We start from the raw sequence: 27,366 nt of genomic DNA, 5'->3' as shown, positions 1-27,366 counted from the left end.
TTCTGGTGCTGGTTCCCAGGTGGGTGGGCTTGTGTACTTTCTAGGATCCTGTGGGTCTCCCCAACCAACTCTCCTATGAGGCTGGGAGTTTCTCCTGGCACCTCAACCCCTGCAAGTTTTTTCAACTGGTGCTTTTAGGCTTTATTTCCCATTGCTGGGGCCCTGGGTTGAGTAGTCTGTCTCACTGCCCATTTTTTGCCTGGTTTATCTGTGTGAATGTGTGTTCCCAGTCAGCCAACCGCCTTGTACATCTCATTTCCTCTGCGCACCCGGTTCTGCTAACCACAGCCTCCTCCTGCTAGGACCCCTCTCTGCCAACCACCGACTCTGCCCCTCTTACTGGTCTGGATGAATGGTTCATTATTTTCTGACTTCGGTACAGTTCAATTTTCTGTGTGTTCTGGTTGTGTTTTTGTTTCTAAATCTTCATTGTCCTTAAATTTGGTTGTGCAAGGAGGTACAGTATTTCCACCTACATCCCCATCTTGCCGGAAGTCCCTGGAATCATTTTTTAAAAGGTCAGATACAGAGAATAGATGGGCAAAATGGATAAATTGATCCATTTATTTCTTATATACAACTCATAGTAAATGGAAACATTCTTTGAAAGACTCAAACTACCAAAGTTGACAAAATAATGTTTTTTTTTAAACATGAAAAGGCCCATATCTATTAAAGAAATTGAATTTAAATTACAAACCTTCTCACAAAGAAAGCATCAGGCCTGGGTAACTTCACTGGTGATGAATGGCCAAACAACTCTGAAAAGGAATAGTATTGGAATGCTGTTACTCCTGATTTCAAGGTGACAGTAATCCAGACTCTGTGGTATCAGTCTAAAAACAGATAAAAAGATCAGTAAAATAAAATAGGTAATTCAGCCAAGGCTGGTGTAGCTTCATGGATTGAGTGCAGGTATGCAAACCAAAGAGTCTCAGGTTCGATTCCCAGTCAGGGCACATGCCTAGGTTGCAGGCTTGAATACTGAGTGTGCAAGAGGCAACCAGATATTGATTTTTCTCTCCCTCTTTCTCCTCCCATCCCCTCTCTCTAAAAATTAATAAATGAGATATTTAAAAATAAATAAATAAAATAGATAATTCAGAATAGTCCTAACCTTATATAGCAAATCAATATTTAATATATACTAAGCAGTTTAGTATAATAATTTATTTAGACTTAGTCACCTTATGAGGTTGCTACTTGGGCACCTTGTAAGGTGATAAATGTGGGTACTAATACCCACATTTGATAGATGAGGAAGCTGACATAGAGAGGCTATATTACCAGCCAAGGGTCACACTGCTGGCAAGAGGATAGGCCAGGCTTGAAAACCACATGGAGCACACCAAGAATTTTTACTCTGTCTCATTTTCTTAGTAATTGTCACTGTACAAAATTACTACAATATGAGAATTTATACTCACTACACTGTTCTCCTTCTATGACAAATGTCCCTTTATTAAATCAGCCTTGTAATTAAATGTATAAATGGCAGTATAAATCAAACCTATAGTATTAATATTTTGAGCTATGTTTAGGGAAAATAGTGAATATTTGGTATTTTAATTATTTATACTATCTAATGACATATTAATTAGTAGGTAAGCCTGGGGGCAACTTAGATTTGTTATTCTCAATTGACAAGTAGAAGATAATTTGGCTAAGAGTACAAGTAGTTTGGAGCATGAGAATTTAAGATCACGGTACATATAGCAGGGGACATGGAGGACAGAAGTTGTCCCTCCCGGGAAGAGTGTCTTATCACAGTTACTGTTAGCATGTCAGCACACAGAGATAATAAAAAGTAGGCTAGTAAACATTTAATTGGTGTTATTGTTTCTAAATTCTTTACAGATAATGTACCTCTTTAGTGTCCATGCCTAAAGTAGACCACATTTATCACACCCATTGCTACGCCGCTGCTTAAGACTTCCATATGTGTAACTTTCAAGTTTTAGATTTATGAGAATTATTTATGTACAGGCATACCTCACTTTATTGTGCTGCACAGTTGTTGCATTCTTACAAATTGAAGACAAAACCCTCCGCCAGCAAAAACATTACAGCTCACTGGACTGCAATACCGGCTGATTGCAGTGGTATGAAACCACACCTGCGGTATCACCAAGGTAAGCCATACTAGATGTGGTTTGTTTTACAGACCAATGAATTTCTTAAAGAAAGTAAAGAACACCGGATTTATAAATGTGTTTTAAAGTGTATTAAATAAATTAAGTTGTAATACTGTAGTTTATAATAAGAAATATATATTTGGTCTTTGTTCAGTTTCTGACACAGAGCTCCTAAAACTCTTGGAACTCCCTGAGTGCTGAGGATCATAAAGGTGTCTCTTGTTATGATGACGAGAGGCCTTTTGGATCACACCTAAGGGTAAAGGCTGGGCAACAGAGGAATCAACCCTGTGATTAGGTGGTTGGAACTTTCATGCCCACCCCCCACCCTCATCCTACCTCCCCCACCCACCAGCCACTGTCCTCTGGGGATGAGAAGGGACTGGGGACTGAGTTCAATTACCAATGGCCAATGATTTAATCAAACATGCCTACATAATGAAACCTCCATAAAAAATAATAAAGTTCAGAGTTTCCAGGTTAGTGAAAGCGAGGAGATTTGGGAAGAATGATACACCTGGCGAGGGCACCTAAGTTCCATGTCCCATCCCCATACAATGCCCTACACATCTCTTCCATCTGGCTATTCCTGAGTTAGATCCTTTTATAATACACCAGTAATCTAGTCTGTACAATAGTTATCTGAGTTTCATGAGCTGCTCTGGCAAATTAATTCAACCCAAGAAGTGAGTCTTTGGAACCATTGATCCATAGCTCTTTGGTTGGAAGCACAGGTGAGAACCTGGCCTTGTGACTGGGGGCTGACGTGTATACGTTGAGTGGAGGAGGCTTGTAGGACTGAGCCCTTAGCCTACAGGATGTGTCTGAGGATAAGTCATTGTCCAAGGTCATGGAGTTAGTAAGTGGTTGAGCTGGGACTCAAACATGGTCTCTGCCTCCTTGAGCCCAGGCTTTTAAGTTTTTGAAATCATAACTTTAACTAAGTCGATTATTGATTTTTAAGATCACAGTGGTCCCTGAAATAGTCCTTGGGCATAAAAGCCATCCTCAAGGACACCAGAGAGCACATTGATAAATAGTAACTCCATAAGTAAGACATTATTGTTATAGAAGAGAAAACTTCATTGAGGTTGACTAACTTAGTAAGTGGTTAGTAGGTCAACCACCTACTAACTAACAGGGACAATATTCTATCTCAAGTCTGTCTAACTTGAGAGCCAGTAGTTTCAACCAGTCTGACAGAAAGTGCCCTAAGACCTTGCTTCTTTTCAGTGTGGTCCACAGACCACCAGCACTGAGGCATTTACTCAAGAGCTTGCTAAAAGTACGAAATCTTGGGTCTAAGACAAGCATTGGAATCTATTTTAACAAGATCCCCAGAGACTGAGATGCACTAGAATTGGGAAATGCTTCTCTCATTAACCTGACCTCAAACTCCCTGCCATTTAGAAATTCCTGGGGCTCAGCACACAGCTGACTTACATTCCAATGATATTTTTTGCAGAGAACTTCTGCTAGCCAAAAGGTATGAATGAACAAGGGGGGAAGACACCTGGATGGTGAGAGTCAGGGGAAAGAAGAAGGTAATAAAGGAGAAGGGGGAAAAGACTTTAATACTTCTGAATATTTCAACTGGAGATCTCACCTTTCTAAACCATTCATTTCATGTGTAGTTAGATATTCATGTATACTTGAATATCAATTCAAGTATCATAGTTTTATCTCCACATTCATATTGTAAGTAGTGTGTGTGACTAGTAGATTGAATAATTTTTTTAAGTAGCCCTAATTATGGGAACTCCTGGTATCAATTGGATATGTTGAAATAATAAGGAAAAGGAAATTGGAAGCCCATCTTTTCCTGACTTAATATTTAAAGGATGAATATAAACTTTAACCCCTTCATTGCTATTAGTTCTATTAGTTCCATACAGTTTAATGCAGTCCTCTAGTCTCATTCTTTTTGGCAATGCTTCAAATTTAATCTCTCCAAAATTGAATCAATCATTTTTCTTCAAAAATTGTTATTTATCTTATAGTATCTCAGCTTAACACCAAGACTTTCTCCTCAGGCCTCCTAGAATTACAACACAGGCGTACTTTCAGTGCCTTCTTCTCCTTTACTTGTTGTAGTAAATATTGGCCCCTATTACAATGGATTCTGCCTCCTCAGTCTCTCTCATATGCTCCCACCTCCCTTCCCTACCCCATGGCCTCACTGTACACCCTTAACGTTTATCACCTGAACCACTGAAACAGCTTCCTAATTGCTTTTCCTGACTCTGGTTGTCCATTCTTCGAATGGTACAGACAGTCTCCCTTCAGGAAACAAATCTGATCACATCACTCTCCCAGAAAACCTCTGATGGTTCCCACTGCCCACAGGACAATGTCCAGTCTCTGAACCCAGCACCCGGGACCCTTCAGAGCTGTTCCAGCCTGCCCCACATGCCCAGTGCTCTAGTGACCCCTCCAAAGGCTCACCACCACCCCCCATGCTTATACTATTCCCTGCTCAGAATGCACAAACCCCTCTCCATCTGCCAAACTCCTAACATCTGTTAAAAGTTCCAGCAGAGATGTCACCTCCCCAGTGAAGCCTCTCCTAATTCTCCACCTCTAAAATAGTGATCCCCAGACAAACAGCGTCAGCATCACCCAGAAACTTGTTAGAAATGCAAATTCTCAATCTTCTGCAGACCTGCTGAACCAGAACCTCGGGCTGTGATGAGCAACAACCTTCAGTTCAACCAGCCCTCCAGCGATGCTGGTGCATATTCACGTTTGAGAACTGATGCTCCCAAACTCCTGTCTGCACCCGGGGCTCTCCTCCCACTATGCTGCTGTAATTACCAATGGTTCTTTGTCCCCACTGGTTGACAAGGAGTACCTAACATGTGGGGAAATTGTCACACTCATCCTTATTTCCTCAGCATCAAAAACATAGAAGTCTACCAACCACTTCTAATCAGATAAAAAATAAATTATTCTCATCTGGCTTTTTACAGTAATATCCAAAACATGTTTTAAAAAGACCACTATAATTGTTCCTCCTGCCACTTCTCTGACCTCCCTAAATTGCTAGACTCTCCATACATGTCAAACCTTTCCAGGGTTGGTTGGTTGGTTGGTTGTTTGGGCAACTGCTGTTGCCCAAGACCAGAATGTGAAATCCCATTTAACAAGCCAGTCAGGCAGCGTCCAATGCCAATTCCTTTCGCTGACAATAGACCCCGTGGAACAAGCTTTTAGGAGCCAGGCCTTTCTCCAAGGGCTCGGTGAGTTTGTAGTCATTCATCTGCAATTGCTTCCAGCTGGTTTTAAAGGATAATTGCCACAAGAAAACCTTGTTGAAGGCCCAAACATTTAATGCTCTCGGTAACGATAACCTCATTAAGGAATGACATAGGAAAACATAACCGCTAACTGAATGTGTTTGGTTATTGTTTCTTTTTTGAGAAACATATCTCATACCATAATGGTATTTTATATTTAAACTCTGAAGTGTATTTGTACAAAATGAAAGAAATTTTGGTGTCAGCGGTGGCAGCACACGGTGTGTATCTATGTCCCCTGACACAATATTAAATACTAATATAGAGGGCAGGGATTTTAATGTCTATTTCCCTTAGAGGAATACCTGGTACTATGTAGGCACTTTATAAATATTTGTTGAGTATTTGAATATTGATTTTTTTCTTGGTTCTTACAATTCCATTTTTGGTTAAAGACAAGAACCCACATGCTATGCATAACAGTTTTCACATACTTTTTAAAGATTTTATTTATTTATCTTTAGAGGGGAAGGGAAGGAGAGAGGGAGAGAAACATCAGTGTATGGTTGCCTCTCGTGTGTCCCCTGCTGAGAACTGGCCTGCAACCCAGGCATGTGCCCTGACTGGGAATCCAACTGCGATCCTTTGGCTCACAGGCCTGTGCTCAATCCACTGAGCTACACCAGCCAGGGCCACATTCTTTTTATATAAAGAGATATTACTGTCTCCATTTTGAACTATGAAATGCAAATCAGTTTTGTGTTTTGTTTGAAATTCTTTAGTCTCCTCCAGCCATCACTCTGGAGACTCTAGGATCTCCCATCTTTTAATGACCTGATTACTGAAGCCAGGCCACGGCGGCTGATGGGTAACTTCCCAACACACTGTTGTTAATGGTAACAGGTGAGGCACTGCTTTCTGGTTGAGACTGTGCCAGGCAGTCAATAGTTCTTTGCTGATTAATAACTGATTTCTACACTGATGAAAATGCACAGATCAATGCATTGCTCCGGGTGGTGGGATCCCCCCCGCCTTTCCCTACAGCCAAACTGCAGCAGCAGTTCCTGCCATCCTACCCGTGTTTCATTCTGCGCAGAGGATGGGCGAGGTACTCAATGATCAAGAGGGTGGGGCCACACCCAAAACTTGGCTTTCAGAATTTACTGCCCGTTGTCTGTGCACTACCCCCTCTTCCTGTCCACTAGATGGTGCTGCAGAGCCGTGTTTGTAACAAAAGAGAAGTGAAAACCATAGGTGAAATGCTGTGGAATGCTTCGAATTTATGAAAATTAATCCTTTAAACATTCTGGTCTGTGCCTGTGTCTTGGCAGACACTTGAACAAAAGGTCCATCCAAATGAATACAATTATACGACATGCCCATTTATTTATTGCACCTGGCAGCCTGGGCATACACATTTTCAGGACAAGTACCTCCCGGCACTTCTGTTTATAAAATAAAGTCACTGTTTACTCAGTGCATAACAATTAATATGCTCCCTAAAGAGTATAATTTAGGATGCTGAATACAGAAGAGAATGTTTCGTGATCTCCTGAGACACCACTCAGTAAAGTCAACGTGTTGTCAGGTCTCAGGCTCATTAATGGTTCCAGTGTCTTAACGCCCCATAGAATATTAATGGGAATTAACTGAAGGTGAGCCCCTGTACTTCACTAATCACCTTTTCCTTAGAACTGAAGGTCAGATTCATGGAAATATCCGTTATCAAGGAAATCTTGTCATTTCTTTGACTATGAAAGAACTTCCCCACTGGTTATTGCTACTCCAGTTCTGCTGCAGAGAGGGGAAGGTTAGCTAATGTGGCTCATTTGGGGAGTTATCTGCGTCCTTTTGTAAAAAGGGCTAATTTTGTTGTTCTGGTGTGTCCTTTCTCTGTGGTGCTGAGAACCTCTCCCGGCGCTAACATAAATCAAGCAGATTTGGCTTGGAGGCAGTCATCAGCTTCCTGTCCACATGACAAAATGAGGTTGACCTCATTTGCAAGTGACCACCCTTTTTTCACTGATTTAGAATTGTTTGGTTAACTCACTTTGGGAAGAATTATCAATAATCAGCATGTGTCAGTTGGTGTGTCTCCCTGACGGATGGAAACAGCAACAGGGCCGTGGATTCATTTATTCCCTGGGGTGTGGGTGGGGGCAGCAGTAGTGAAATTCCCTTCTCGCTCCACACCCCAGCCCCCGCCATTTATGAGACAGTGCGAAAAGAAAATGGTTCCAACTGTCACTAAAGCCTGTCTAAGACCTCCAGTGACAGCCAAATATGCAAATTTGCTAGAATGTTTTCACTTTAGGAGGGAAAAGAGGAATGAAGAAGCAAAAGGACATTAACGATGCACCTGAGAAGAGAACTGAGCAGCCTGGGGAGGGAGGGGGGATGGCAGGCAATAGATGGCCCAGAAAGAGCTCTGAGCCAGAGACCAGCTTCCTGCTTCTGACACAGCCTTTCTCTCTGGAGCCTGAGAAATGAATGGAAGGAAGGGTGTGCGTGTGTGCGTGCGTGCGTGTGTGTGTGTGTGTGTGTGTGTGTGTGTGTGTGTGTGAAATTGTATGCTGCGTTTGTTGTGGGCTTTTTGGCTTCTGGTTTCCCTGCTCTCCTGATTTATCTATCAGCTGCTGCCACTAAACTGTGCTTGGGACAGCAAGGGGCTGTCAGTGCAGTCAGTCTGGAGCAGCTGGCTGGTGGCCAAAGGCCCTGGTCAGGGGCAGCAACGTGAAGGTCTGGCTTTGTCTCTGGCTGAAATAAGCTTATTCTCCTGTTCTGTTTTATGTTTCACCTACCTCTGGGTACCTACAAATTAACAATTCCATAAAGACTTTGATTATATTGGCTAATTTTTTGAGTTCTTCATTCCCCACAATAGTGTCTTTGAAAGTGATTAAAACAAATGAGATTGTGAATATATTTCCATTAAAAAACGAACAGCCACTGTTTGACCAAGGTGTTGTCCATCTCAGAGACCTGAAACTCTTACTTTTGGTTGGCTCATCCTGGTACTCTCAGATCTCCCCTCTGATTTCCGGTTCCTCCAGGGGCCTTGGCTGCAGGAACACAACTCTGCCTCTGTGAGTGTCAGGCTGTCTGTCCCCCAGCCTTCTGTCAGGAAGCAACATCGTGGTGTCAGTCAACCCTCGATTTCCCAATGCCCGCCCCCAACCACACAGCCCAGTTGGCTCCTCCCTCCACAGCGCCTGTCTCACAGTGTCTCTGCTTGGGCACAGGCCCTCCCTGTCGATCTGGGCGGCCACGGGCAGGACTCCGTTGTGTGATGCCCTTTCCTTCAGTGAACCTCACAGGTGACACTGATGAAATCATACAGATGTTAGAACAATGGTGCGCCCGTGTCTTAGCAGCGAGAACAAGAAAGTGCAGTGGGTGTTTAGCCCTTTCGTTTGGTCTCAGCTGGAAACACCTCCTGGCCTCCCCAAGGACACGATCGGTCTTATGATTTCCTCTGACAAACAGACTCACTAACCAGTCTTCAGGTAACACTAACAACCCATGTTTACACAGAGCTTTAAAATTTGCAAAAACTCCTTGATTAATATTACCTCATGTAATCCTCACAAAACCCTTTGCTAACACATTTATTTTCCAAAGATTGTGAAGAATGAGTGTAATTGTGTTTTCTGGCTGCAGTTTCATAGCTGACGAATGACATGGCCAGGTCATTTGAGTCTACCCCCCCATACTCTTTTTCCTGCCTCTGTCCTAAGCAGAATTGACTGCCCTTGTATCGCCAGGTTAATGACTTGACTATATGGAAATAATAGTGGAAATGAAACCCCCAAAATGTTGTGTACTGTACTGTCTCCTCACAAATCCATGGAGGTTCGACAAGAACAAAGCGGGGTCGCAGCAGCGGGGAAGCAGCGTGGAGTGCAGGGTGCGGCCGCCCTGAGCTCCAACCCGCCTCACTCTGTGCGAGGCACTCGGCACTCGACTGCCCGGCCTCAGTTTATTCTTACACAAATGGAGATGACAGTCCCTACTGAGTACACTGGCGAGGACTGGAAACTTTAACAAATACAGAAGATCATAGATTATATTTATGGGCACCTAATAAAACTAGCTTAAGACCTAAATAAAACTAGATTATATTTATGGGCACCTAATCAACTATTATGATTATTTTTTATTAATTTTAGCATCATTATTATTATCGAAAAACAGAGACTTAATACAATTCCAGGGTAATCAGTGAGCCTGGGGTGATGACTTTAGAAGCTCTCACTGAACGAAACAATAGAAAACTGACCTTTCATCTTTACACGTGGTAAAGGTTGGCTAACGTCTCTTACTAACAACTTCATGTTTTTACATCCTCTGGATACTGAAAACTATTTTATTGTCTGTGAAAATAATTTTGGTCACAGAAACAATTATTTCTAGAAATATGGAAACTCTGAAAGACACTTGGCCACTTGTTTTGTTAACCATTTGCCAGCAATATACCCAATTTTGCATCTGATTTCCTGTCATTGTCAATTACTTAGAACCATATCAAGATTTGGAGAAGTGAATCAGGTTGGATGGCTGGGCAGCCTGGAGTCTGCCTTTGATTTAATCAGAAAAACACACGCTGCTGCATCCATCAACTTGCCTTTTATGTGAGCGTCATTGTTGCGACGCTGTACCTTTGCCCATACCTTCTGTGTCTGCTGATTTCCGTGTCAGAGAAAAGAAATGTGATATAGAAGAAGCATCTGTGAGAAAGGGCAGCCAGAACAAAGGACTGGGGTGAATTTAAAGAAGTAATTTAGCAGAAAATCCATGTAGTCCTAATCCATTAAGTCTGTGTGAGAAAATGTGCTAACAGATGGTCAGGACAGTGCCTGCGTTCCACCAGAGCAGAGGCGTGGCAGAGCGGCGTGATGGAAACACGAGGGGGCGCCTCGAGCATGCGCGGAAGCAGTGGATCCGAGGGCAGCACAAGGGTCGCATGGAGAGCAGTGGATACTGTGCACTGAAGAGGCCGGATCTCCTCTTAAATAGATTCTCTTCAGTGGAGGGTAGACCCACTGAAACAGTGAGAAGATGGGGAAGCCGTGTCCCCATTCTTCAAGTTAGCAAATTTGGGAAATTCCTGCCGCTTGCCCCTCGTGTTCTTAATTTTTTTTCCTGGGTCTCACTTTCTGTGTTTAAGATGAAGCGTTTAGACTTCTAAAGTCCTTTCCAATTCGCCATTTACAAAATTCGTAGCGCTTTATATTTAACTCATGTACGACCTCTTGTGACCCCCACTTAACATTTGTGTTTCTCTGTGAGGGAGTGGTTAGGGGGGTTTATTTTGTTATCAGTCAGTATTAGGAAAAAGAAATGAATGACTGACAACAAAACAGAGAGAAGAGATTTATTTTTTTAATCAATTTACAATCTGTCCTGGGGTCAGGACAAATCCAGCCTCATCTCTTAAACCTTATATGTCTCCAATTATGTTGCAATCTAAATTGATGTTCACGGAGATATCCCTGGGCCATTGTGAAAGCTTTAGTTATCTAATAAAAATCAATTATGTTCAGTGCATTCCACTCACTAGAGTAAAGCAAGATAACTTCAGGAAGATTCTTAACAACAGTTGAAACCGCAACCATCTTCTGATTAACTCTAACTTAACCATGCGGTTCCCTTGCCCGGAATTATCTCCTTTCCAAATTAGGATTAAGGTTTTATCATGTTTACTCCCTCTTGAAAATATTTTCCTATGGGTCTCAAATATCAAAATGTAGATGTTTTTGCTTTCTGAAATTTGTTTATATTTTACCTACCTTGTACCAGAAAAAAATTTGATTGCTTACAAAATTCAAGTATGATAACCAAATAAAACAATTCAAAGTAGGTTTAAAAACAACTGAAACATAAATATAATAAAAGTAGGAGAGTTAAGCTGGGACCAGTAGTCGATAAGTACAAAAATGTGGGCTATAAAACCCTTCACATTTGCTGGTATAAACTATAATTTGGTCCTTAAGCCTTTAGCATCCATGCATTCGCTCTGCAATTCAGTTCACAGAAACCAAGCAGGGTGCTTGTTCGCCAGGGAGTGGACGCCTGTTAGCATCAGCTGACAGCCAGTCTCTGAGACCCTGAGACTGCAACAGGAAAACTACAGGCCAAGCAACAACTTTCCAACAATCTTTATAGATCATAAAATGCCAGGAACGTATTGCGGGTGTGGGGGGAGATGTGCAGAAAGGGACTTGTGTCCAGAAGCCAGTTGGTTCCAATCCACAAAGACACCAGTCTCAGCGAATCCGAGTGCAAAGGGAAGACGCAGGAACGCATTATTTTGCCCACTGGGCACTATTCGCCCTGACTGTCACTGAAAAACACTCCTCGTAGATCGTATTTTGTCTGTTTTTAAAACAGTTTAAAAAGAGCTTAAGAGTAAAACCCTAACTAGCAGACACTTATCTAGTGAAAAGTAAATAAAAATAATAAGGTCCAGGCATGGAAATCAGCTTCATTAATTCTTACTTACAATAACATAGGTATTAAAATATTAATATCATTTTTCCCAAATTAATCAATTTTATTCATACTACATAGAATATCATAAATATTGAGGTTTCCTCCCCTCGGTAAGAATGGTCAGGGGCTCCGGGGGCCTGGGCAAGGCAGGCCCTGCTGTGGCTGCCCCAGAAGGGACTTCCCAGGAAAGTGCCAGGTTTGATCCTGGCAGACAGTCTGAAATGTTGTGAAACTAGAAGTTGCAGAGCAAAGGGGTGGGGTGGGAGGCAAAACGTATAGTCAGACAAGCCAGAGCTGGGAGGAGAGGGTGGGGTCACTGAAGAGGAAGGACACTGCTTAGACAGTGGGCTTATCCGTTCTCTAAGGCCATCAAGTGGGCCATCAGAGCATTCAAAGGGAGCAAACAAATAGGAGTGTTAAGAGGCTAAAAACACAACCCGAGTGCCATCTGTTACAGACACACACAGATCCAGCACGACAGAGTGGCCCACAGATCGCAGTAGTTATTATCTCATAATAGTCTGGAGTTACGTATTCTTATGTCAACTTCATGGGGACGCAAACCTCAGTTCCTAATCCTGTGAACATATTTGCCCACCTTCTACGTGCACAGCCGTGGCCCAGTGCTGTGGGGGAGACGAAAGTGCGTGGGACCTGGCACTTCCCCCAGGAACTCACTGAAAAGAAGGAGGCTGCGGGGAAATGCCAATCACAAATAAAATGCCAAGGCGAGACTATGCTCATGAACGCTAGCACCAGCATGTGGAGTGAAGGAGAAAGTCTCCCTTGGAGGAAGCAGAACCCCACCCCCCGAAATTGTTGATGTGTGATCTAGGCATTGAACCTTAGGTAGGACCCAACAAGAAGGTACAAGGTGGAGGTGGAGGAGGACACTGCAAGGCAGAAGAATCGAACTCAGCAAGGCAGGAGATTGAAAGGTGTGTGAAGGGAACAGTGACTTGCTATGTTATGGTGGTGATTAGATAGTCACGTGATTGCTGTCCTAACTGTGTTTGTAAAAGACTTACTCCATTGTCTTAAAACTCACCCCAAAAGATCAGTAAGGCCTTAAGTAATTAATTCTAATTCTTATGGTAAGGCCATGAAAGACTCAGTGTTTCACATATAAATTTTCATGGTTTTTAAGAACAATAACTTGTCTATTTTTTTATTGTTTATACTATGATAGTTGTCCCCAAATAAATTGTCTATTTTGCAGCATTCTGTTGGGGTGAATTTCTGGTTACTCTGGCAAATGTCCATGAGGAACAATCACAAAGTTGTTAAATTAATCATTCCTTCTACATCACAGCTTCCTAATCTAGGTATGCCTAAACTGGCAATTACAAAATGTGTTATGGTAAATTTTGTACTTAATAGTTATAATGACTACCTTTTCATGAAATAACCAATTTACATACGGGAGAATAGATTGTTTTTGCAGTCCAGAAGTAGTGAGTGGAGTAAGAAAATGAAGGAAATGAAATTTCATTATAATAAATCTGATGTGGGAGATGACATATTTAATAAAACTCATTGCTTTTCATAGATAAGGAATCCCTAATATAGATGTGTCAAATAAAATGTTAATTATGCCATGGGAGAATGATACACTATCTCATCTTTAGTGGAAAAGATAAGAAAACTACATAATTGCTTCATTGACAAATTAAATAGTATAATCTTCTTTGTAAAAAATTATGCAAAAAATCTTAATTAATTCTTAACCTACCTTTTCAGGAAAAGTACATTATTTTTAAGTGATGCAATATAAAATATTTTAAGTAGGTAAAATAAGTATTGCACAAATATTTGAGATTTGCATTTCCGAACTGCAGAACAATTATGAAATGTGTTCACCTTATTCAACATACTTTTCCAGTTTGATGAACCAAAACCATTCCAGTATAGGGATCAAAAAATTGACTTGAAAAGATGAATTACTCTGCTAAGTTTCCATTCTAAGTAAGCATAAGTTAAGGTTAAAATTTGGATATCTGACCATATCTGTTGGGATATAATTCCTGAATGTCATGTTCTCGTTCTTCCTGTTGAAATTAATTTAGAACTTAGAAATATTTTTTCCTGGAGATGCACTATAGTTAACTTGTATTTGTATCCCCCCCCAAAATTATTTGCAGTAATTTCAAAAGATACGTAAACTATTGCAAGGTAAAAATTGATGAGGAGATGAAGCAGTGGAAAAACAAGGAGAGGAAAGCAATACGGAGGAGCCAAGGCAAGGTGAGTGCACACAATGCCTGCGGTGACGTCCTGAACCCTCGTCTGTGGTGGCCACAAACTTGCCTCTAGGATTTCTAAGTAATTACTATACATTGTGGACCATATGTCAGAGGGTCCTGTGACCAGTTATATTTTCCTAAAATGAACATGGCATTATTTCCAGTCCCTCGTGTTTCTCTACATGCTTGCTATGGGGATACTCTATTTCCCTTCCCTTTGAATATGGGGTATGACTTTGTATTTGCCTCAGCAAGTGAAAAGCAACAGAAGTAATGCTATGTGGTGTCCAACTTTAGGCTATAAAAGATGTCAGTCAGTCTCTCTCTCTCTCTCTAGGGATACTCACACTTGGAATCCAGCCACCATGTGTGAGGCCTCCCAGGCTGCATAGAGTAGCCATATATAAGGGTTCTAGCCAACAGCACTGGCTAAGGTCTTGGCCAAAGGCAGCATAAGACATATGAGGAGTGAACCTACAGAAGATTCTATCCCCCAGCCTTCCATGTGAGTCTTCCATGTGAGACCACAGGCAGTGGAGCAGACCAGACATCCCACTGTGCCCTGTTAAAATTCCTGGCCCACAAAATTCATGAGCATAATAAATGATCATTTCACAACATTAAGTTTAGGGCAATTTATTATGTGACCATTGCAACTGCAACAGCCCCTTGGATGAAAACAAATCTGGAGAAGCTCCACCCTCCCCAGTTCTAAGATTAAGAGGCAAAGTTGTCTTGTAAGTCTTCATTGGGAGAACACTGTGAAATAATGAGCAAGTTCTCAACCACATTTGCACAGCAAACATGGTCATGGTTTCCTGGGTCTCACCTTATAACTCTCTGGGTAGGCTGATTGCATCAGAGCAAAGGGCAGTCTGGCAAAAGCAAATACAGGAAGGGAGCAGAAATGCAGTTCACATTCACAGCTCTCTGATGGCCTGACCTGATGCAAACATAGGCTGTGACGTGCAGAAAGCATACAATCAGATACAACTCAAGGCACTATTAACAGTGCTTTGTACAGAGGAGTGGAGATACTGGGGATTGGGGGAGGTGGGATAAAAGCGGAACAAAGAGAACTTCTCCTCTTTATTGCTACTTAAAAATTTTACCCTAATTATGTCCTTAACTTAAAAAAGAGTTTTGAGTTAATGAGGCTTTGAGTCTAACATGAGAAATTTATAGTCTTCCAAACTTGTCTTTTTTTGTCTTTTTGTAAACCCTACTAATGTATTAGTATTAATATATAAACTCTTATCACATTCTCTCCCAAATATACGCATTTGGGGATGTATATAATCTTACTTTTTAAAAATTTATCATTAGCTCAAGCAATTCACCTTTTTAGTTGACCCATATTGCTTTGCGCTTTGTGCTGACCCATACTGTGTTGTGCTGAATCGATTACCACTACCCTCTAGTTACTGAATCCTGAGAGCTGGCATGTGTGTGCTGACAGGGGGCGGGTAACAAGGGCATTGTGCAGTTCTGATTGGTTGAATTCCCTGGTGTTCTAATTAGTCAGAACTCAGTCTGTGATGCATCTTCCCAAATGAGCAGGCTGTGGTAACAGCACTTCCAGTGACAAGATATTGAGTTCACTTTCTGTTTTATATAGCACATAAGAGTGTTTATTTGTTCTAAGTAGCTGGCAGTGTCTATTGCACAGATCCTGAACATTAATAACACATTTCCTCCCTACAAGACAGAGACATTATGCCGTTCCTTCTGTTTTGTAATGTAGCACTATGGGACTGTGATAGAAGCATGTCTGTATGAGACCCTTGCCTGGGTGATGCCTCCACAGGCAACCTATCCACTTGGCTGGCCTTCCTCTTGTCACAACTTTTGACTCATTGAATGTTTAAAATTACGCCCTTTGAAAAGTTACCTAAAGTGCAATTACTCTATGTTGACAGTTAAGTTCACAGTCTAAATAGGGACAGGTTTGACATCTTAGGGAAACTGGGATTGGGATGGGATGGGGTGGGATGGGGTGGGATAGGATGGGATGGGATTGGGATGGATGGGATGGGGTGGGGGGGTGGGGTGGGGTGGGGTGGGGTGGGATTGGGATGGGGTGGGATGGGGTATGATGGGGTGGGGTGGGGTGTGATAGGGTGGGGTGGGATTGGGATGGGATGGGGTGGGATGGGATGGGGTGGGGTGGGGTGGAGTGGGATGGGATGGGGTGGGATTGGGATGGGGTGGGATGGGATGGGGTGGGGTGGGGTGGGGTGGGGTGGGATTGGGATGGGATGGGGTGGGATTGGGATGGGGTGTGATGGGGTGGGTGATGGGGTGGGGTGGGGTGGGATGGGATGGGGTGTGATGGGGTGGGGTGGGATTGGGATGGGATGGGGTGGGATTGGGATGGGGTGGGATTGGGATGGGATGGGGTGTGATGGGGTGGGGTGGGGTGTGATGGGGTGGGGTGGGGTGGGATTGGGATGGGATGGGCTGGGATGGGATGGGATGGGATTGGGATGGATGGGATGGGATGAGATGGGGTGGGGTGGGATGGGATGGGGTGGCATGCTAACTATGTGACTTGCCACCCCAAACATTACTGCTTTTGGTGGCTTACCATGACCCAGATTTGGTCTTGGTAACTGTGCAGTGAAGGATTTAACCTTGTCCATGATGTCTGGCCTTCGCCAGACATCTCTGGGACTCCCTGGGAGTTCATCTCTAGACCCTCGGAAAGTGCTGCTTGATGGAAGTATCTCTGTTTACCTGGGGGCTTTGAGCCACACTGACAATGTGATGTAGGGTGGGGGCTTACTGTCAGGTAGTTCAGCTCAGCCTCCCATGGGGCTAGAGGTCGAGGTCAGCCTTGTGGTGACCGGTCAGGTTGGCATGACTGAGCCCCTATAAAGACTCTGGACACAAAGGCTTGGGTGAGCTTCCCTGGTTGGCAGTACTCCAAGTGTATTGTCACAGATCACTGCCAGGAAAATAACACTGTCCAGGACCCCAATGAGGAGGGGACAGTTGGAAGCTCCATGCTTAGAGTGTTCCAGACTTTGCCCCATGAACATATGCTCTTGACTGACTTTAATAGATATGTATGAAAAAACAGGTACGTATGTATATATAACATTTTACATTTCTGACAAGAGTAATAAAAACTATACCTTCTTTAAAGTTTTGAACAGTTATGGACAAATTTTATTCATTGAAGTTTTTGAAAAAGAATCTGCCCCTAACTGTTCAAAACTTTAAAGAAGGCATATTGTTTACTACTCATGTCAGAAATGCAAGCTACTTTATTACCCCATTATCATTTATAAAGTGTATATACACGAACAACCATGACCTTCAGAGCAACCCCTGAAGGAGGCTGGTATTGTGTTATTTGTTTGCCCCTTGCCTTAGTCTATTTGGGTCCCATTAACAAAAACACCGTAAACTAGGTGGCTTATCAACCGTAGAAATTTATTTCTCACAGTCCTGGAGGCTGGAAGTCCAAGATCAGGGTGCCAGCATTGCAGACGGCTGGCTTCTTCTTGTATCTTCACATGCTGAAAGAGTTCTGTGCTCCTGGTCCCTTGGTTAAGTCACCAGCGTGGGGGCTCCACCCCTATTACCTCATCATCACAATGAGATTAGGCTTCATAGATGAATCTGAAGGGTTCAGTGCATAGCTTCTCTCCTAGTCAGTTTCTCTAAAAATAGCAGTAATACTAGTTAACACACACTGCACTTAACAAGTGTGAGCACTGTTTGAAGATCTTCACGTATGTTAACAAACAACACACTAAACGAAAAGTTTTAATTCATTGGAGTCTGTTTTCTGCTTATAGTAAAGTGCCCTTGTTAAAAGCGGGTCTGGGGTAGAGAACTATTGCTCTGAACCTGCAGTTTGTATTCCCTATCACATCGGTTAAACTCCCCTTTCTCTCCCCAGTCACCACGGGTCTGATGCTGGCAGCAACAAAGAGGAAACACAGAATATCAATAGATCCTCGGGCCCCATAAGAGATTACCTTCTTTACTGACCAGCATTTTTATAGTGTCGTGCCCATTACAAATAGAATTTCACACACGGGCGAAGTGTGCGTGAACCTTCCCCCACCCCCGCAGTTCTTACTGTTCCGAATAACAAAATGGGAATGGCCTGAACGGACCCTGATCTTCTGACCTCAGACCCAGGCCTCTTTCTATCACCGGTTTGTGCTTCTGCATAACAATTACCACTTGATTACTCATTTTTAAAAATGTGTGCAATCAGTCCGATTCTAATTGTCATGATTCCCTGCGTATTTCGAGGCCAAAAGTGCACCTTGCATCATCATTTCACCGCATCACAGTAGCAGCAGCCAGTGCTGACCGAACACTCACTGTGTTATTGTTCTCAGGGTCTGCATGTACCGACCCATCTGATGACAAGGACTTTAAATGCTGAAGTAACTCCATTTACAGACCAATTATCCACTCAACTCTTTTACATCTGTGGGAAACAGCTAGAGTGGGAAGAATATTAGCCTTGGAATAAAAAACAGAATTAGATTCAAATTCAGTCCTTATACTTACTGGCTATATGACTTTAGAAAGCTTTCTCACTCTGTACCCACTACACAGCGCTGTTGCGTTAAAATACGTTCAGTGCGCGGAACAGAACATGGCTCAGGGTAGTTCTTACACAGCATCTTCGTTTTAGTAGCGACAAGAGGCAAGTACTGTCATCATGTTCATTGGAGGAGGGAGGCAGAAGTGCAGAACGGTAACCAGTGAGTGGGTTCTTAGGGTATGGACTCGGGTCTCCTCCTGAGGCAGCTCATTCCCCAGGTGCCACCATCGTCACCCTCTTCACTGAGTTGGCCTGGGTCTCAGGTACCATCGAAGCCTTGGAGTAACCCGCCTAATGGCGGGACAGTGTTCCCCGTTAGGCAAACACTGTGCTTTATTACTGTCGGTTTCTGAATAACCAAGTGCTTTCAGACACTGCCGAGTGACGAGTGACGGTGCCTCAGCTGTCACAGCCTTGACACCTAGCTGCTTGGGGATTATGTTTTTGGAACTGGAGGGCCTTTGTTTGGCAGTTGAAGTGTGACTCTAAGCAATTAGACCATAGTTTGGGAATGATGATTTTGTTGGCTTAATTACATTCTATTTGAATAGAATTCCAAGCGCTTTTCTTAAAAATAATGAGCTCAATTTTGCAGCCCTGATGCTATTCCTGCTTCAGAACCAAACTTCTTAATGAGCTCCTATTTTGACTAAATCTGTGTGAGCAAATTCTTAGGCTGAAGCTATCAAGTTCTAATGGCAGAGAAATAAGGGAACAAACCCCATGTCCACTTTATTTGAGAGGTTAATTTTACTTAGACCACTGAATGCACGCCCAGCTCAAGTCGTACTTAATCTGGCATACAAGAAACAGGAATGAGTAACTGTGTGCACTGCACTTGTGTGACTTTAGGCCCATAAATTAATTAAATTTAAAAAAACTAATTGAAGTCAGCGGACGGCCACATCTAGAAGAAATGGCACCTAAAACACTGATAGCGTTCTGTTTTTGGTGCTTTTTATTTTGGAGGTGGGGTGCTCATACAACACGTGTTTACCTACAGGGGCCAGATGTACTTCTGAGACTCACACAGCATACTTTCTTATTTAATAAGATGCCCCAAACCTTTATCCCTGTGCAATGGACTAAATGTTTGTGTCCCCCTAAAATCCATACGACAAAACCCTTACTCCCAGTGTAACGATATTAGAAGGTGAGGTGTAGGGAAGGCGATTAGGTCATGAGAGTGGAGTCTTAACCACAGGCTTAGTGCCCCTACAACCGGGGCTGCACAGAGTGCTCACCCCACCGGCTCCGCCTTGTGAGGACAAGGTGGGAAGGAAGCAGTCAGCGGCTCAGCAGAGGGTCTCACCAGACACTGAAGCTGCTGGCACCTTGGTCTGGGACTTATAAGCCACCAGAACTATGACAAATAAATGTTTAAGCCACTTAGTGTCTGCTACTTTGTCATAGAAGCCTGAAGTGTGACAATGTGCCACCCCAAAATATGCTCTTTGTCATAAATATTATGTTAAGCTAAAGGCACTTGAAAAACATCAGGTTTAAGAAGGGTTCTCTGTTTTTTCTTTCTTCCTTTTTCTTCCCAAAAGCGGGAGATAAAACTCCCAAGTGAAAGATGTTCTCCTCATACCAGGGAAGAAAATTCTTATCACCATTGAGGAGTTGAAGCTGAGAAAATCCCATACAAACAGACTTTGTTAAAATAATTCTTGTCTTTAGCTAAAGCCTCTCATATATTTTAGTCAATTTGTCAACACGCTCCTCTGTTCATTTTCGTATAAAAGCATAGGCTTTGCCACTTCTTTGGGGTCTTCATTTCCTTATGAGGGTTCCCATGTCACATAAAACCTGTATTAATTTGTACAGTTTTCTCCTGTTAATCAGTTTTATGTCTGTTTGATTCTCAGGGGGCCAGCCAGAGACCACTGGTTTGCCTCCCCTATGGTTTCCGCACAAGGACGTGATCATAAAGGGCTGGGACGCCCACTCCCACTCTCTCCGGAGCCTGTGGCTGGGACCTGGGAGAACTGACAAAAGCTGGCAGAAGCTTTCCTGGATCTCTGCAGTAGTGGGCCAGAGCCGAAGGTTAAAATGTACCCTTGTCCCTTCCTTTCCAAGTCCAGGTTGGCAGGGGGGAAAACATTTTTGAAAAAACTAGTTCTTTGGATTGGGACCTTGTGAATCCGGTCTCGGTGCCCACTGACCATGGATCCTGTCCACACCAGGGGCAGCCGTTGCTTTCCTCTTTGTCTCCTCCGTGCAGTGAGAGCAGGACCTGGCGTTCCACTTGCCAGGGCCCCTGGGCTGACAGGTCTGGGGCTGCAGGCAGCCAATGGTCAGAGTGGGGACCCTGAGAGTGTGGCGGGACAGACGTGTGGGTTGCTTGCCATCTGTGGCTAGTGTGCTGCCACAGTTCCTCATTCTCAGGGGGATTGCCTAAGTCTTCCTTGCTGTCAAAGACTGTCTATGGGAGTGGCTCTGGAACTTGAGACAGCTGCATCCTTTGCACCCTAGTCAGGGACACTTCTTGTGACCACAGTTAATCCATTAAAAGGCTTATTGGTTTTAAGCCATAAGAAAGCTTATTGGTTTGAAGTCACATTGAAATAGATAGACCTTGGATGATTTGGACTTCTACATCTAAAAGGATTTTTAAAGACCTCTTCTCCCAAACAAATGCACTATTGCTACCTATGGGAACATCAGATTAAAAGGAAAAAATTAATAAGACAAAGATGAGAATCAACTCATACATAGATTAGTATGTTTTGAGTTTCTGTATCTATATGCAAGTCATGGATAAGAATTAACATGAAAACTATAAAATCTCTTCCTCTGTGTGTTTACATCTATGTATGCATTTACATACACTGGGCGGGGCACAAATAGCTCTGCAGTTGTGAGTACACGAAACAGTTTATTCTTGTATTATTATTTATTAATTGCTGCATTGTTTTTATATGAACAAATGTAAACCTGCTTTTGCCCTGCCATGTACGTGATCTTTTTCCTACCTCCAGATAATATTGCCAAAATTAATTTGTAAAGAGCTCTATTTAATTGGCTTAAGAAAAATAAGTGCTATAAAAACTCATAAAACTGTCAAATATATAAAAACTAACCCCAGTGTTTTTCAAGTTCACATGCTCTGGGATAATCTTCAGTAAATAAAAGTTTACGTTTGTTGGCTTCATACAAATAGACGTGTCTTCAGAGTTGTAAACACTAAATATAATGCAGGCACACAAATTCTTCTACCTGAGCCTACTAGTTACATAAGATACTAGATGTTTACAACTATAAAATTATAAATTCAGCCTAAGAATAAAGCATACAATAAAAAATAAAGTGCTTACTGTATGTCAAGCATGGCAGTAAACAAAAAAAAAACTGCAGAGAACCATGTGTTTTAACCCTTAGGTTCTTTGTTTACGTGATTTTTTTCTCTGATACTTAATTTATCTACAAGAAAAATAACATAAGTTATAGACAAAAGATATTTGAGTCTGCTAATAAACATGTTCTTCTATTGTCACACTAAAAACTTGCACTATGAAAAAAATGTACCTATAAATTACGAAATGGTATATTCATAAAATTGACTAGTTTGCTACATTATGCTAATACAGTAAGTCCTCACTTAATATCATTGAGAGGTTCTACAATTTTAAACAAAACAATGTATAATGAAACCAGTTTTACCACAGGCTAACTGACAGAAACAAGAGTTAAGTTTCTATGGCATCTCACAGATATTATAACTAAACGACACTATTTGAGGACCGTATATGACCAGCAACCAATATATGTAAATGAAACTACTAGAAACCATAAGAGTGAAGAGAAACAATTTTGTATGCAAAGTTTGCAAGGAAAGGAGGATGTAAAAAAAAGAAAAAAAGGGGGTTTGAGGGACATAATTTCAGAAGATTTGTTCTCCTTATGAAAAGAGAGCTGTTGAACTAATTAGGCATATTTGATATGTTTAATTATGTAGGAAATATTGCCAAATAAACGTGATGCTTAGTCTTTTTAGCTTATATTTGTATGAGTATATGCTACTAAGTATTTCAAAAATTGTATAAAATTCTTGGAAAAGTTTTCAATGTTCTTATGACCTGTATAATCAGCCATGATTGCAGTTATTGTCTTAAAATGCTATATGTCACAGAACTAACCAACTTGCCTCATCAATTACATTATAATGAACTTTCACCAGACCTTTAACCATGGCTATTTTTGAGTCTTTTGTTATTCACAGATAGTCATTTTTCACTCTGATGCTTTCCTGGAAATTTTTGCAGTCAACTACAAATAAAAGTGCATCTTCAAAGACATTCATGAAAGGGCTCAGACAAGTACCCTGGAATACAGGTTTTGAAAACTTTAAAATCATGTCACTGTACTAGGTAAGAACTTCTAGAAAGCTAATGGCAAAACTGATTGATTCATAAAAGTGCTAACCCAAGATCAAGCAAAACAAGAATTAATTACATGGGACTAAGTAAATTAATTGTTTTAATTAATTTTGTTAAAACAATAAAAATTAAGTTTTTAAATATTTTTACATTTAATTTTTTTAATTTAAACTATTTTTAAATATTTTATCTTCCAGATTTAAATACCTGGTTTTTAAATATTTTATCTTCCAGATAAAAAAATTCATTTTCTCTTTTGTCTTAAATTATCTGTAACTTACAGAAATTTTGTGAATTATACAGAATTTGTAAACAAAATTGAAACATTTATTTCTTCTCTTCACCTGATCTCTTCAGAATTTGGAAACTCTTACTGAATATTTTTATTTTCATGACAATATAATAGTTGTTAGCATAAGTTCAATAAAGGTGTGTTCTTCTCAACAGGACATAATTGGAAACACTGGTTATTTTACCGCCACCTTGACTGGAACATCATATTGAGAATAACATGCATAGAATTAGATATGACCAGACAGACTTAATGAACTAAGGTCGACTTTATGAAGTCCTTGAAATACCAGCCTGGTGCCTTGCTTATGGGGTTCCCCACCTATAGGTGAGTAACAAAGGTCACTTCCTGGCAGATACAGGAAACTTGGGGACCTCTAAAAGAGAGTGATTTACTCAAATGTACAGTATTGCAGGCAAAGTCTGGTGCCAAATCCCTGACTTGGCTTATGTACCTTTGTAGGCTTTTAAAGGTCCAGTCTGAGATTCCTTATTAAAAGTTGCAGCAAAGTAGACTTAACAAGAGCCTATATGACAAACCACCATTCTTTATTTTACACTTATGTAAATAACCAAGCTGAGTTTAATGAGAGTAGACTTGTTTTACAAACGAATTTGTCTTGCTTCAGTTACTACCTCTGATAAAAATGGAGGTGATAGTAGAGAGGAAATTTTGTGTTTCAGTAAAAACTGTAACACGCCCTCGTGGGTTGTCGTAAAGTGCCATGTTCACTGACTGGGGGCTTTCTCTCCCTTTGTAAACTGGCTCCTGCAACGCTGTGTATTTTGTCAATATTTAATATTTTCTATTTTTCTCCATCTTCCTGACTTGACAGCACTGAAAGTTACCACTGCCCTTTTTCGGAAGCACTGCAAGGCGAGGCTGGGTGACTTGATACAAATGTTAAAGCAATCGCCACAACAAACCATGTCTGGACAACCTTCCCGCCTGCCGCTGTGCAGGCCACACGGAAAGCTCGTCATAACACCTGATGCCGCCACTGGAGACATTCGAGCTAGAAAAAAATAAATAAAATTAATCAGATTGCCACTGCCTGTCCTCCCTCCACTACCGAAAGGCACTCCAAGCCCAATATCTAAAAATCTGCTTGACTGACTGCCCTCCAGAGTAAAAAGCTGCGTGTGTCGTTTGTGCTAATCATTAAACTTTGTCTTTTGTTTCCATAGAAATGCGCCTCATTCCATGCCTGTTACTCCTACTATAAAAAGTGCTAATTTGGACGTCCCCCACTTCCACCTACACCAGCACCTCCTAAAATGGGCAATAACCGTGTAGGCCAATCGACCCATTTGCAGGACGGAGAGACCGACTCAGTGAGATATGGAACAATCGACCGACTCAGCCTCTGCATTGTGACACCGGTATTATTTGGGTAAACTAACTGTAGTGTGTAATAACCTAGTTTGCGTATTTTAACTTTTCAAAGGAAACTGGGAAACATGTAAAAATAGGCCCAATAGTATAAGGAACCCCATGCATAATGTCCCAGCATCAACACTGATCAACTCATGGCCAATATCCTCTTTTTCACATGTATGAGTTACAGTGTTTAAAATACTTTCGCCTACATCAGCAATTTTCAACCGACGCGCCGCAAGAATTTTTAAAACATGCAATGCCTGACTATTTTGTCAGGGCTCTGACCTCTTTTTTCTTAGATTGTCAACTTTTAAAATGACAACAGCCAACACAACAATACCTGTCTGGTGTGAATGAATCAAAATGATGCCTATTCTTTTTGTCAGGTTAACCAAAAACATATTTTTTAGTGTGCCACAGAATTCTAGTAATTAGTTTGGGTGTGCCATGAGATGAAAAAGGTGTAAAATCACTGATCTACATTATCTCCTTTGATTGTACCGAAAATTGCAAAAGATAGGTAGGTTGTGGGGTTTTACAGTTAAATTCCATTTCTAACAAATTAGCATTTTAACGTAAATGCCAATTTTTAACATAGTGAAGAAAAAGATGTTAACGTCCGCTCGTATTCTTTATGCATGTTTTATTGGATTTCTGTGGGGAAGGAGAGGCACTGGCACGTGGCTCCTCAGCTATTATTCAAACTGAATTGAATTTTTTTTTTTACTTATTTAATTTACCCTCTCCCTAGGACATGCTTATTAATTTTAAAGAGAGGGGAATGGGGGAGATGGAGAGGGAGAGAAACATGGATTGGTTGCCTCTGATCTGTACCCGCTACTCAGGACCCAGCTGGCAACCCAGGCATGTGCCCTGACTGGGAATCGGACCCACAGCCTCTTGGTTTAGGGGACAACACTTCAGCCAACTGAGCTACACCAGCCATGGTTGAATTAGTTTTAATAAATTTTTTAGGATACATTGCCAATTTTTACTTTTCTAGAAAACAGCTTTTTACTGAATAACCTTGATCCCAACTCATTTTATTAAAAATGGGATTTTACTAAACAAATTACCATTCATGACACATTTTCTGCCTAATAACTACAAATGTCTAAAATTTTAAGGAAGCGCTATAATTTAGAACAATTCTAGGCCAAAGGGATATTTGTAGAGGATCCAGATGCATGGAAATAAAATAAACCAAAGAAGTCATTTAATCGTGGTTTTGGTGTCACTTTGCTGACAGCCATCAGTTGAAACTGTAACGTACCCCTAGAATCTGGGGCTGCTAGAATTCTTCACTTTGAGATCGCCCTTTCACACAACTGTGCTGGATATTTTCACAGAAAGTATTTAGGTTGACATGCATGTGCATATTGATCATCGATACCCCCACATTATGTTATTACTCGTTCATGGGTTAGTTCTGATTCTGCTTACAACCTGATTTGCATACCCGTATGATCATATAGATATTTACAAACACATAACTGTGAATAGATATTTTCCCCTGCTCTTTCCTACTTGACTGAGAGTATCAGCGATGTCCCCAGATGCTCTTCTGAAGGCTGATGCAGTCACAGGAGCAGAACCCTGGGCTCTACTGTCAGACAGAATCAGCTCCATGCAGCGCGCTCATAGTGCGGCGATCTGACTGCTGCAGAAGTACAGATGCATGTTACTCATCAAGGCAAAATGTCAATGTTTAGTGATTATACAATATGTTTTTGTTAATTCCCCAGATGGGGTTTTTTTTTTAACCTTTGTTTATTTGAGAACAACCACTGCATGCTGAAATTCAGGGGCTGGTGCCAGCAATCTGAGCCTTCATTAGTACAGATGAAGCAAGGCTCATTTGTTACACAAATAATTAGAGAGATTAAATGAAAATAAACACTGAGAGGATGTACAGAAGCTCTAAAGTGAGGTAATCATTTTAATTACTCTGGTGATTTTCACCAACCTTCATTATCAGCCACACATCAAGTTTAAATTGTTTTAGGGGAAAGTACTAGAGCTACCCAGTGATTATGCTTCGTAAAAATGGCATTTCTTCAAGCTTCCATTTAAAGGAGTGCTATTCCAGCACCTAATAAATTATCTAAATATTTTAAGAATGATAAAATTTTGGACTTAAAACTGTTTAACCCTCATATGCTTCAAATGGACATTCTTAATAATTTTTGTATCCTGATAGCTTTACTGAGATTCGATCATAAAAGGTGTGGGTCTACATTTTTGAGACACCAACTAAAATGTTAGGCATATTCAGTAGTTTGAAATAAATTCCACTCAGAATCATATCATCCTTAGTGGTGACAGACTGCACCTTTTCTTTGGGTAAATTGATTTACTCTCTCTTCCCTTTCCTACTCAACTTAGAAAAACTCTACCACACACAGTAACACCTTCCAGACATATGGGAGCCCTAATTAGAGGCATGGTCAGTCCTGATTAGAATGGATTTCATTTTATATTCTCAGGTGATGGTGATCCTGCAAGATCTCCTAAGATCTTTGGAGGATATGCTACTTGTATTTAAAGATCATTTATTGATTGCCTTCACAATACCAGTTCCTCTGAAAAATACTTCACCTAACTTACCCTATTTAGTCCTTACAAGATTCCCGTGA

General features: G+C 41.4%; 1 protein-coding gene across 1 annotated transcript in view; it reads right to left on the bottom strand.

The window, feature by feature from the left end:
• LOC119040714 (heterogeneous nuclear ribonucleoprotein A1-like) overlaps positions 1 to 21,061 on the bottom strand; it is a 110,619-nt gene extending 89,558 nt beyond the window's left edge. The window contains 1 exon segment of the mRNA XM_053663947.1: positions 20,845 to 21,061. Coding sequence (XP_053519922.1) covers positions 20,845 to 21,061 — 217 coding nt within the window.
• Positions 21,062 to 27,366: the final 6,305 nt, after the last annotated feature.

The sequence above is a fragment of the Artibeus jamaicensis genome, unplaced genomic scaffold (genome assembly GCF_021234435.1).
Source record: "Artibeus jamaicensis isolate MK-2021 breed Jamaican fruit bat unplaced genomic scaffold, CSHL_Jam_final contig_1127, whole genome shotgun sequence".
Taxonomy (NCBI): Eukaryota; Metazoa; Chordata; class Mammalia; order Chiroptera; family Phyllostomidae; genus Artibeus; species Artibeus jamaicensis.
The sequence above is the reverse complement of the archived record's forward strand: the minus strand, read 5'-3'. Positions and strand labels throughout refer to the sequence as shown.